This window comes from Lampetra fluviatilis, chromosome 20 (genome assembly GCF_964198595.1).
Source record: "Lampetra fluviatilis chromosome 20, kcLamFluv1.1, whole genome shotgun sequence".
NCBI lineage: Eukaryota > Metazoa > Chordata > Hyperoartia > Petromyzontiformes > Petromyzontidae > Lampetra > Lampetra fluviatilis.
This window is the reverse complement of record NC_136294.1, coordinates 12,691,042-12,704,634: the sequence shown is the minus strand read 5'-3', so window position 1 is coordinate 12,704,634 and position 13,593 is coordinate 12,691,042. Positions and strand designations below refer to the sequence as shown.

The 13,593-nt window shown below is 47.2% G+C and overlaps 1 protein-coding gene across 7 annotated transcripts in view; it reads left to right on the top strand.

The window, feature by feature from the left end:
- LOC144937974 (ras GTPase-activating protein nGAP-like) overlaps positions 1-13,593 on the top strand; it is a 585,198-nt gene that overhangs the window by 524,768 nt on the left and 46,837 nt on the right. For all 7 annotated transcript variants that reach the window (XM_078865638.1, XM_078865636.1, XM_078865637.1 and 4 more), the window contains one exon: positions 6,057-6,614. In XM_078865638.1, the coding sequence (XP_078721764.1) occupies positions 6,057-6,614 (558 nt within the window). The remainder of the gene's footprint in view (positions 1-6,056; positions 6,615-13,593) is intronic.

Sequence of the window (13,593 nt, the reverse complement as noted above, 5' to 3'; positions counted from 1 at the left end):
GTCGCCATGGCCACACGGCGCGCGCTCTCATCGCCATGGCCACACGGCGCGCGCTCTCGTCGCCGCCGTTACCGCCCTCTGCCACGTCCACCCGAAGGCGATTTTATCAGCGCAGTTGTTGATAACCCATTAGAAATGTGAATGTACGCATCTGCCGCACGTGCTGCTTCTACAACCTTGTTTGCTCGTGAACGAACGCGTCCGTCATAAACGTCTTGCTTTAAAAAGGATGTTTTGTTTGTTGTCGTTTTCAGGCAGTTTTGTTTACGAATGCGTTGAGGTGCTTTGTTGTCTGTGTCTGCGTGGTATCGCCATATGATTTTGCTCAAATTTGCTAGAGAATTCTGTGCCAGTGTAAATAGTTTTTATGTTATTGTCATATTTGTGTGCATTGCACACAGGTGTAGTAATGCCTTGTAGTGCAGCGTGGACAGCACTGGAGTACAGTTATACCTCAATATGCGTATATTCTATCAACAACGTTTGGGTATCACGAACTTGGGAATTGTTTTAACCTTTATTAAGCACCGAAAGCTAAAATTTTTGTAAAATAGTAAATAAATGCATTGAAATTAATGAATTATGCGTGCGCCAATCTACTTTCGTCAGTTTTCGATTTTAATACTGTGCAGCATAAAATATAATATGACTTTCAATATGAATTGTCTTTGTTTATAATATTATTGGTAAGCAATGAAGTGTTTATAACATTAAATGGTAAGTTACAAAAGCCGGGAACGAATCCTCATCGTACTAATGTTATAAGTGACTCAATACACGAATATTCGATATACGAGAGAAGCTCCAGGAACGCGTCTTCTTCATCTGTCGAGGTATTACTGCACTTTGTTGTTTATTCTCCATGAAGTGCCCTCCTCGTGTGACTTTCCACGGGACAGTTTGGCTGGTGTGACAGGGCAAGACTGCTTGCAGATTCCACTCACCGTGTATGACCACTGAATTGCCTTCCTTCGATCCTGTGCACTATTTAAACATGACACTGGAGACATTGATTTGGATTACCATTTGTTGCACATTTATCAAGTTCACACTTTGCTAATTCATATTTATTTCCATTTGAAAGTTTTTAAGCGGCCACCGAGGCGCCACCGTGGGGTACCGTGGTGGCGAAATGTTAACCACCTCGCCTGGTATACAGGAGGTCATGGGTTCAGTCTGCACCCTGACACCTGTATATTTGGAGTTTGCATGTTCTCCCCATGATTGTGTGGATTTTTCTCTGGGTCCACCGAATTTTCCCTATACATTTAAAATCAACGTGTTGCAGTGGGTCAGAGTTCGAGACGGCCGCTGGTGGTGCAGCTACGGAGAAAATGCCGCTCAGCCAGGACAGTCCTGCTACTGGGTGTGCGACGTGAAAATTGTCAGACGCGCTGCGGAGGATGCGGCGGTTATTTGCTGCCGTCAGTCAAGCGAGAATGGTGGGAGGGGCAAGTATGGTGGGGGGACCTCGAAAGAGAGCTCAGTGGCGCAGGATAGCGATGTTGCACTCCATCCTTGCGTTGACAAGGGAGCCACTTCAAAGTGTTTAGTGAAGCCATGGCAGCCAAGTGGCTGCGCTTAGGACAGCGTGATATAGGTTGTGTTTTGGAGGCGCCTATAAGTTTGCTGAAATGTTTTTCTGATGTCCGATTGCGTGGCTTTATTTTGTCGAGGACGTGGTTGTCGAGTGAGAAGACAGAGTCCAAGGTGACACCGAGGATTGTAAAACGAGTTGAGAGACCGATGGTGGAGGCGGCGGTGAGCAGGTTTTTTAGGGAGCGGTGCCCGCAGTGAGGCGCTGCCTGTCACCTGAGGAAAGGGCTATGGTTTTGTCCCAGGTTTAATGGGAGGTAATTTGGCCTAAACCAGTGCTGTGAGGCTGAGGTACAATTTGCGAGATTGAGTGGGCCCTGATCGGAGGTTAAGAGTGGGATGTAATTGAGTGTCATTGGTGTAGGTTCGATAGTTAATTCCGTGACTATCGATGACATGACCAATTGGGAAGATGTAGACGAATAACAGTGAAGGACCCAGGACCAATCCCTGAGGGGCACCTGCGGTGGACGTGACGACTGGCGTCGAGGACCTGCCGACCTTGACATGGAACCTTCTGTCAGTGAGATGAGATGTGAGCCGTTGTAGAGCTGTGCCGCTGATGGTGAAATCAGATTCTGGATGTGTTCAGTCCTACGGTTTAAAGTATCGGAGGTGGCAGATGCGTTGAGGCCTACTAGAGCGACGGTGGCGCCGAAGTCCTGAGAGGCTATGGTGTCGTCGGTGATCGTGACGAGTGCAGTCTCAGTCGAGTGAGCTGGGCGGTGGGTAGACTGAAGGGGGGCAGAAATTGGTGGATGAAGTGATGCGATCTTCCCTTCTGACAAGGGCGAGGCGCTCCTGGAGTTTTGAGATCGTTGATAAGTTAGTTGATCATAGGGCGGTAGATTGCAGGGTCCTCGGGGTTGAAGCCATGTTTCTTTAGTCGAGGAGTCACTTGGCCTAATTGTAAAAAGGCTTGAGCAAAATGAGAAAATCATCATTGAGAGTTTAATAGTGCAATGTTTGAAGCCGCTGGCTGGTAGGAGATCCAGAGTAGGGTTTTTATTATTATACAGTTTTGGACTTTAGAATGAGAACCTCTTGACGTGCGACAGATGAGAGGAAGGAAAGTCCAGAGTGGAGGGGGGGGGGTGAAAGAAGGAATAGCTGGGGGTTGATCGCGACCGGCCGAAAGAGGTTTAATAATGGTGGAGGCCATGCTGGTAATTGTCTCTTAAAATTTGAAATTTAAGAGCAAGTGAAGAGTCGGCTTGGCGACCGTGCCAAATTGTCTAGTGGTTGTGATGAGCAAGGTGAGTGCGGCCATAAATCGCAAACCATCGACCACATTGTAAACACCTACTGCTGTCTTTGCTCCCTTAAAGGAGGAATGGACAAACATTTGAGTGGACGACACATCTAAAAATACATCTTTAATCTGCTGTTATTAATCCATACGAAAGAAGGAGAGGAAAGCCATTAAGTGTGGACCGGAGGTCGATGCGGGTGGTTAACTGCAGAGATGATCTGTTGGTTTATGTGTTAGGCTCTTGAGGCCATGATGAGCTTGTTGATGGCTTTACAGCAGAACGTTAAGTGATGCCGTCAGTCTCAAGTCTGGATCACAAGCACATGGTTCTTCTGCGCTTTGATGCAACAGCTGATCCTGAGAGCCGCCGGTTGTCACAAGAGGGGAGCCGGCTGGTGGCACGTTTAAGGGGTTGCTGACACGTCGATGACATGTCTGAGGTCGAGGTCAAGTTGATTGGTGCAGATTGTGGCGTCAGATGATGGTGAGGCAAAGGGGGAGGTGGAGGTTAGTGGCTTCTTAAATGTGCTGTAGTTTAAGTGGACAAAGGCCTGAGAGTGATGGGTGATTTTCTGGGGTGGCTGGTTGATAGATGATGCCTGGATAACCTCGGGGGTGATGATTTTCATGAAAAGACTGTGAATGTTCTGAGTGATTTGGGTTGATATTTAATATTGGGCTCAACGATGAGGTGAAATGTTGATACCAATGGCCATGCTGTCGCGAAGGAAAAGATGTCACTAAGGCGATGGTCAAACTCGGCTTCCGAGGAGCCAGGGCAATGAAAATCACCGGCGATGATGAAGCCGGAATCGCTGCAGAAGAGAGGAGGTCTGGAAGGTCGCAAAGCTTTGTCAGAAAGATTTATGTTACTGTCTGGTGGGACCTCTGCAACTCAAGTGTTCCATATCAAAAGAGAATACTCCTGTCATTTAAGCGTGAACTTAAGTGTACGGGGGCATGTAGGATAATAATGATATGTGAAACACAGTGTGGGTTTGCAATTTTTATTTGATGGGTTTTTTTTATTTGTTAATATTGAAATTGGTAAAAAATATAAAGAAATACATATTTTATTTGGCAAAAATGTGTTACACTAAAGACTCCTGCAAATCCAAATTAATTGGGACTTCACTGCTTGTGGATTTGAGCATTTTAAGAGGATTAGTAATTGTATGAGAAATCCACGAATTACTCGTGTTTATTGTCCACGAATTGCTTTGGCGGCAGAGTGGCGCAGTGCAGCGGTAACACTCGCGGCTCGCAGCAAGAAGGGCTTCTCATCGATTCCCGACTCGGGCGCCTCTCTGTGTCGAGTTTGTATGTTCTCCCCCCTCTTTGCTTTGTTCCCAGAGCTAAAAATACACACACACAATGTAACTGGTATTGCTAAAAAAAAATTACCTGCAAATCACCCATTTGGGATTAAACACAGAGTAGCTACATTGCCCTACCGCCCCTTCCCCACTGCAATAACTTGGCAGGACCCTCCCGCAAAAGAGTCTTGAGACCCGGCGAGGCTTTGTGATCTCTCTTGGCTTCATCACGCGCGCTTTGGGTAACCTTGTTCTAGTCTCCACACCCCACGTAGACCACGCAAAAGGACAATGATGCCTCACCGAGCCAAGTAGACGGTGGGGGGGAGGGGTGGAGGCTACTGTTAGTGAGCGCCCGGTAGGGCCAGCTGAGCAATGAGTAGGTGGTGTGACTTGGATGACACCCCGTTAGCGCTGTCTCCCCAAGTGCCGGTGTTTGTGACTCGGCCATGCACTCGTTTTATGCTCGGTTAAACGAGGGAGGTCCACGTCAGGCTTGGAGCGTGAGCAGAAGTTGAACCCAGGCCGTCAGGATCACAGCGCAGTGTCCTGACTACCGCGCCACTGCTCCTCCTCCCCTCCGCTACAAAAGCTTGCGCCTGCCTACGTAATTCTAGAACAGAAATTGACACATATCCTTCTGTGGGAGTAGCTCACCTCAAGCCAATGCCTGTTCCCATTCTGCCCCCATAGCCTCTCAATTCCCACCACCCCTCTCCTCATTATCCTCCCGCTACCTCTTCACTCCACCTCCCCTTTCACATCCTCTCCCCCCCCATGACCTTTCTCATTCTCTTCAACGTCCGCAGACATTGTCCTAGTTTCTCAATTCATGAGCATCTCTTTCGGTGTAAATACTTGCCAAAACACATGAGGTGGCAAATACTGAACTCACATTCACAGCCACAGCACACTCCTGTGCTGCAGTATATATGTATGGCAAATGACCAATGACCCCAATTCATGAATTCTCACATCACGGAACCTTAGCTATTTTTCCAGCGGAGTCGTGGAATGAGATTCGGCCTCTGTTAAAATAGGATCGCACAGAATGGGAAATGATGCATGTGCCCGTAGCCCCCCTTAAGAGAAAGAAAATTAACCGCGTAAATTATGCAGAGGTAATCAGTGCTGCAGGTTGCAACCCTAACGAGTAAACTCTAAATCTCATCTTAGCGGTCACTGTGTGAGTCACCGTGCGCGTGCGTTGAAGGAGGCTGTGGTTTTGAAAACGGATCCTGCCACCAACCGTATAACGGCAGCCACATCGCCTGACGTTGTCGTGGGCTGGCTTGATTGAGAGCGCAATTTGGCCGCGCTGCTCCAATCCAGATGAATCATTGTAATCTGTGAGGGGCGCAACAATCTCGACTCTGCTGGATTGGCTCTAGCGTGCGGAGAGAGTGGCTCTATTGAGACTCACAGGAGGGGGGGGGGGACCATTGTGGCTGAGGTCAAGAAGAAGTTGGAATACAGCCGAGAATGGCATTTCTGTTCGAGAGATTAAGTGTGGAATTATTATTGACTGGATGGTAAGTTTGTTATTCATTCAGTTTTGGGTTTTTTTTTTCCATCTGTGCTTTTTGGTGTTGGGGGGGTTGATTGAACATGATTGTATTTCAACATTTGCCCCGATAAAATATTTTCAGCGTGATAAACTAATGGTATTTAAATACCACGTCAGTGCTTGTACATGCGCAGAGTAATTGTATTTTAATGACAATAGGCACAGTGCTTGTGCTTCCTTGAATTGTAATATGGAATGTGTCGGTGTGCACACGGACAGAAAACTCGCGTTCGTAAATGCCTTTCGTTGCCTGTTCATCACCTGTCAAGGGAACTCAGACACTTCCACGCTCATTTACATTTGCGTCGATTTTCGTTCCCCCAAGGACAACATCCAGAGAGTGGAGAATGACCTGAAGGTGTGGATCATCGAGGCTAAGGAGCTCCCGGCCAAGAAGAAGTACTTCTGTGAGATCTGCCTGGACGACACGCTCTACGCTCGGACCGCCAGCAAGGCCAAGGTGGACAACCTCTTCTGGGGAGAACATTTCGAGTTCAGCAACCTGCCGGCGTTCAAGCACATCATGGTGCACCTGTACAAGGATACGGACAAGAAGAAAAAGAAAGAGAAGAGCAGCTACGTGGGGCTAGTCAACATCTCGGTGGAGGGCGGTACGAGCGGGCGGCAGTTCGTGGAGAAGTGGTACCCCCTGAGCACGCCCAACCCGGGCAAGGGCAAGGGCGCGGTGCCCACGGTGCGCATCAAGTGGCGGCACCAGCAGCTCAGCATCCTGCCCATGGAGCGCTACAAGGAGTTCGCCGAGTTCCTGAGCGCCAGCTGCCTGCCGCTCTGCCTGCTGCTCGAGCCAGCGCTCGGCGTCAAGAGCAAGGAGGAGCTGGCACGGGCGCTCGTGCGCTTCCTGCACACCACCGGCAGGGTCAAGGTGAGGGGGGGGGGTTACCTGGCGACCTACAGCCGGGCGCCGCCGCTGCGAGGACGGAGCGAGTGTTTTAAAAAGGTGGCCAGTGGATTCTCTCCACCACTTGTGTGGTTATCTTCATGAGTGCCACGGTGGTGAGATGTTAACTACCTTGCCTGATATGCAGGAGGTCGTGGGTTCGATCCAGACCCTGACTGATGTATATTTTGAGTTTGCGTGTCTCTCTCCCTGTGGTCGCCTGTATTTTTCTCCGGGTCTTCTGGTTTTTCCCTCCACATTTAGAATCACCGTGTGCGTTTAGAGAATTTGGATGCTGTACATTTCCACATGATGAAGCTACTTCGTTGAGCTATCATTGTTGGCTAGGTCGCTTCTAAAAAAGCGTTTTATAGCTAAGTGGGCCTTAGCTGGTAAAATAAAAAATAATAAAGTTTGACGGTCTCCAAGTGGAAGCAACCCGGCATGCATAGCATCCTTTCCACTTACAGGACAGGAATAAAACGTGCCCTTCATTGTTGTAAACAACCACTCTCCAGCTAATTTCAAATTCTGTTGTAATCCAGTGCTTCAGGCTTTGGATTTTCTTCAGAGCAGGGAGGGAGGGTATAGAGGTGGTAATATGCTTTAAGTGCTTTCCCGCTGGAAATTAATCCAAACAATGTAGATGTTTCTGCAAAGTAAACTATTTTGAGTGAACCCTTGAGTAGCTGTAATTCTGTAGCGGAGTGAGTGGAGTGCTAAGTAAATCTCGTTTTAAACGCAAAGGTTACAGGTTTGACTGTTGCCTGGGAAGTAAATTGACTCATTCCCTAGACTGGTCCACTCAACCAGAGATAACTCTGCACTATCAGGGCCACAGAGCTCTTACCGTAATGCTTGAATAATCTGTTCTACATGACAGCCCGCTCTTCCTACGAGTACCGTGCATTAAACTTATTTTAGCCTTTTGTTCACAATATTGGTGATTTATAGGCAAACATCCAGGTACCCACTGAAGTTCTTAATGTATTTTTATACCCCTGAATTATTCAGCAGGGGTTGATGAATACAGTGTTCTAAATCAGTGCAGGAGAGGGCGGTGGCGCAGTGGATCCGTACACCGGGCTGTGACGAGCACGGCTAACATCAGTGGCAAGTGGTATCTGGTCCGGTCTTAGCCGCCCTCCCATCACCAACCCGCACTTAACCAGTGCGGTGAAGTTTGGTCTAAAAACCCCCATGACCGACACACAATGGGAAGGCTCTCTCTCAGCGGTTGATTGACAGAAGAACTGTCAATGATTATAATTGTTATACAGTACACCTTACATTGCCGATGTGTATTTCATAATAATAATTACATAATTATTCTTTGTTTTTTTATATAATGTAATATATGCAGACATCTCATTGCACGTCTAAAGTATGTATGCGTGTGTGTGAGTGAACTGGTTGGGGGTTGCGGTGGTGTTGCGTAGCCACCTTCTGCCGCTACTGGTAAGGCACACGGTGACTCAATCACTGGCTGCAACAACAGCAAAACCCATTTTCCATCTGTGGGTGGTAAAATTGGTACCAGTCAAAAATGCGCCTTCCTCATGTGGATAGACTGGGCCCTGCCATGTGAATGTAGAATTTCCTCCCACTGGCTCAGGGCCACCAATGGATGTGGCCTCAGCCCACAGCTCGTTTGAAGGTTGAGACATTTTCGAATGTTGTGTGTTTTTTCTTGCACAAATGCTTGCACTATTTCCCAGCTACCCCTTTGTAAGAGTTGCACGTTTTCTATATTTGGCTCCTGCTTGGTTAAAAAAACATTTACTTAGTTGAAATAAGCACTGCCAAAAGTAAACGTGCTGGGGATATCGCACCTAACATACTGCTAAGTGCAGACTATTTGGTTCCCAAATGTGGCTTTTAGGAATGAAATATCTAGCTTAACCACGCAGGTTGCCCCAGGCTATGGTCATGTCCCTAATGGTCCGAGTGCACAAGAGCAATAAACCAGAGCAGGATACGCGCATTTGTGGAAAGCAATCACAGGAGCAGATTTTGCCGTGTGCCTCATTCTCACTCGCATTTCAAACATTAACTGCAATGAGTAAAAAATAGCTGATAGTTTGGCAGTAACTGTTCCTTTGAGAAGAAAATGCAGAGAATCCAGTGACTTTTACTGTAATTGAAAACAGGACGTTGAGATTTACACATTGCACAGATCATATTTTAAAGTCACAAATACAAGTCTAAAGGCCCCATTTCCGTTGCAACTTTGTTCGTCATTTGGTCACTCTCTAGTGTAATTAGGCAATTCTTTTGTTACAGCATCGTCTCAATTCCACGTTTCGCAAGTCACGAGGGAGCCAATTTGTAATTACTTCAATGTGTAACGTGCATAGTACTCGCTCACTCTTGAAGAGAGAACGACGCGCGAGGAACCAGGCTTTGGGCCAGCGCCAACAATTGCCCAAGCCCTTTTGTATCCATTATATAGTCGATGTTTTTAGCCAATTAATGAGCGCTTACATGTGAGAGTAAAGCAGAGCACCCGGAGAAAACCCACGTGTGGGACGGGGTAAATCTATTCCATAAAGACGGGACAGGTGGAGTCCACAGTATCGCCATACTGCCTTCTCTTGGCAAGACGGGGTACGTTCGGACTCATCCTCGACAGCTACACGCAGAAAGTTTCACGACATTTGTGTGACCCACCAACCATTGCCTTGATAGAGTGTTGGGTTGCAGGCATGCGCCACGTCCAAAAGAGCCCATTCCGCTGCAGCCGGGGAATTGCCCAAAGTGAGCAGGGTTAGGGGCAGAGTTAGAGGAGGGTCAACAGTTTAGGGTAGGCTTAGTTGCAGGTTCAGGATATGCCTAGAGATAGTGGAAAGTTTCTGGCGGAAACTTTCCTCCACCGTGCAGAATCGCATCAAGGACACTTTGAGGACGTGGCTTGTGCTGGGAACACTTCAGCATTGTCACCTTCCTCATCATCATCACTGAGTTTAAGTGGCACAGTCATCTTTTTACCGAGCACTACAAATACACAATTCAGTGGAGGGCAGAGCAGCATACACACACATTCGCCTGTGTGTGTGTGGCACAGATGGGTGGGGAGCAGTAGTTAGTGTAGCGATTAGCGTGCTGCTCTATGAACCTGGAGACCCGAGTTCGATTCCCGCTCAGGGCCAGCACTAGTGACGATTATCTGAATTAGTCCTGGGCCTCCCCTAAGACGACTCGGCCTCATATGAGTCGACTTAGGGGAGTGGTGTGTAAACATCACCACTGGGGAGACGAAGGTGGTGTGGTGTGGTGCTAGCCACCCACCCCCTCATGTACCATGCCGGGCTTCATATGTGCTCGCTAACAGCACTTGTCCCAAAAATCTGTTAAGGCTATATAGGGGATTTTTGTTTCTGACACATATGGAGCCTGATTGGTTGGCTCGGACCACCGCCCAGCGGAGCGAGCATGCTACCGCCAGATGTTGATTGGCTGCGGGGGTTTTGTGCCAAATGGGAATAGGACCCAAATCCTGTGCACGGATTTGGCACGGTCGTTGTTGCTATGAATGTACACCTATCGCTGAAATTGCTGCAAAAGCGAAAAATCACATTGCAGAATCAGAATATAAATTTTTCATTGGAGGAATCCGATGAGCTAATGTGCTCTTTTTCACAGATGTCCAGTAGGGATGGGCAAGAAGTCGTCAGTGTGTTAGGTACACGATATCCTAGCATGTTCACTTTTTCCGGTGCTTATTTCAACTCGGGAATGTATTTTTAACCAAGCAGGAGCCATATAAAAAAACGTGCATCCCGTACAAAGGGCAGCTGGGAAATAATCTTGAGTTCGCATCCTGGAAGCATTTGTGCAACAACAAAAAACACAACATTCAAAAATGGCTCAATGTTCAAACGAAGCAGTGGGCTGAGGCTACATCAATTGGTGGCCCTGAGTCAGTGGCAGGGACCAGTCTCTCCATGGGAAGGCTAATTTCTAAAATATATCGCTTGGGGGCATTTGTGCAACAAGAACAACAACAACAAATCCTAGACTACAAATGCTGCAATGCATGAGGCCGTGGGAGTCTCAAATTGCGGCTACGTAGTCGGGTGCCAGCACAGCGTTGCTCGATCATAGCCACAAACCCCTTTGAGCAAAGGTGAGGCCACCGCCTCTCCCACCCCTCCCCCCCGCGTTCCTTACAAGCAGAACGTGCGGAACGGGCGAGAGCTGGCGACCGGCGCTGGCTTTGTAGCGGCTCTCCCTTGTTGTTTCTGCTGCTGTTTGGTTGCGTGTTAGGAACAGGTACATCAAGCGTCCATTGCACGTAGAGGGGTGTGCGCCACACACTCCTTTGTTGAGCACTGCGGAGGTCGTATGTGAAAGCCTTAAATGCGTGTAAAAAGCGGCATTCAGAAGCCCTGTAGGGAATAGGACTGAATGTAGAACTACGTGTACACCTGTGTAAGCAAGTGACAAACATATTTCTCTGTAAAAGGCTTGTAACAGGCACGTGAATTATTTCCACTCTACTAATACAGTTACAATCCTTTGTTGTGCATTATCTTTTTTTTAAAATGCATTCCCTGCATCATTATCATTTTTAAAGCTCATTTGCAGCTGTTCTTTTTGAGGAAAGGGTTGGTATTTTGCAACAACCGCATCTGGAAACTCTCCTCTTGTGGATTATGATTGTATTCGTGATGGCCACGGCAGATATTCTACCCCCAAATGAAATACCCCAGTGCAATTCGTGCCTCAGTTTATATATCTCCGCTCTTACCCCATCGGGTCCTCATCATCACTGAATTGCCATATCTTACGCTCTAGCATTCCCCTAGCAGTGAGCATACATATCCACGGTATATAACATGACGGTTTCGATGCATTGCACATATATAGCTTGCAAGCGGGGTATGCAAAATGCTCGCTATAATTTGGCTCTTTCCAGTATGTGCCAATAAATCATATATTAAATCCTGTTCCCACTGTATCTGCACTGCATCTTAACATGCATTTGCATATAGATTCTGTATAACTCCATATCTCTACGTATAATGCGCAAAATGTCCCTCCGTCACACTCCATATCTCGCACACGGTACGTCATATGAAAACAAACGCGAAACGAAAAACGTTTCTCTAGGACAGAAACATGATCGTCTTTTCCCAATTAACAACATTTTGCCCCAGACGTGTTTGTCAGTAAATGTCGAATGCAAACCAATGGGAGCCAAAATCTTCCAGAAGAGTGACTTGCTACGCTGCATTGGTAGAATCGGCCACAAGTTGTATTCCATATTGGTTTGTGTATAAACTAGTTCCGACATTACGTCAACGTAGTGAAGGTTTTTTTGGTTAGTTCACGTAAATATAAATGTGTCGTTAAACCCACCACCACTTGACACAGCCAATTAGTAAGGTTTGTCGGGTAAACTAAATGTGCCAATTAGTTACTAGTTCAGCACGCTGGTGTGTCGGAGAGTGAACCCACAACATTTACAATTTGAGTACGACGTTTTGACACATTTATATTTACGTGATCTAACCCAAAAACCTTTATTATGGATAATATTGGTCGCGAAAGCCAGCTAATACGAGTTAAACTTACGTCAACGTCCCTTAAGCCACGCCAATTGTTTCGCCCTGGTGACGTCGCCCTGTAGGGCTTTGTGCCGCCGTGATGACGTCGTCGCACTGAATGCCGAATCCTTATGCAATGTGCACGCGAGCAAGGCCACTGAAGTTATATCCCACGCAGATGTACGGGCGATGCTGGTTATGTTGCATCGTAAAGAGTTCACAGCCCTTCATAAATCCACTGCTGTGGGAAGGCCTGCCCACCACACGACGTGCCAATAGGCATTGCTTTACTAGACTCCCAACGTCCCAGCCAGTGCAGGATGGCAAAGAAAAGGGCACAACCAGTTCAGATAGCACTGCCACTGATATTAACCGTGGCCTGGATCCAATCTCGGGGGTCGCTGGGTTTCTAATGCGGTCATTAATCATTGCACAAGCCGCTCCCGATAAGACAAAAAACACTTAATGGATTGAAAGTGTAATATTTTTAACACTAACTTTACATTGACAAATCATTTCTTACGCTCACGGTACAAGAATCCACGCTCATGCCACAAGCAAGGCGTGTGGGAGTTGAGCAGTTGACATGCGCATGCCCAACTCTTGCGTTCACGTATACGGTGATTGCTAACGCCGTGTGAATGCATCGTTTAATCGTGATGCGAGCAGACGGTACAAGTGTGTTGTGGTGTTCCTGTCCTCTGCTCATGTCACCGGGATGGTGACAGCCCACTCGACAAACAACATTGGACCCACAGGGATAAACTCTTGGAGTTTGCAACAGATGGTACGGGGCGACTTTGCGGCTCTGCTCCATTGGGCCTGTGCACTCGCACATGTAGCAGCTCTTCAGCATCATCATATGCACTAAAGAGACATATCTGTCAACTTTGCTTTTGCTAGGGATTTCAAACTCACACACTCACAAGTTTGAAATCCCTAGAATATATGTTTGTACAGTCAATGAGTTCCTCCACTTAGAACACTTTGTTACCATGAATACTGTACGTGAAAACATGTTATAGATATAAAATATATAATAATACAGACTGTTTGGCCATGCCGTGTTGATCATGGGTTTGGCCATACTTCACCAGACTGGTTAGTGTGAGTCAGTGAAGGGTAACCTGAGGACCGGTTCAGATATTGCTTGCAAGTGACAGCCGTGGCTGGGAATCGAGCTCAGGTCGCCGGGTTCACAGCGCAGTGCACTCAACCACCGCACGATTCGTGTATTAAACAACAAAGGAAACACGTTTCTGATTAATACAAAAATAACCCTTCAATGTAAACGAAATTTCAGGCTTCAAAGCAGCAGCAACTGCAGGGAAAAATGAACACTTCGTACGATGTTTTCACGTGATGGAAACGCCAATGCTTCTGGAGTGTTATGTGTGCAGAGAGAAATGTGTGTT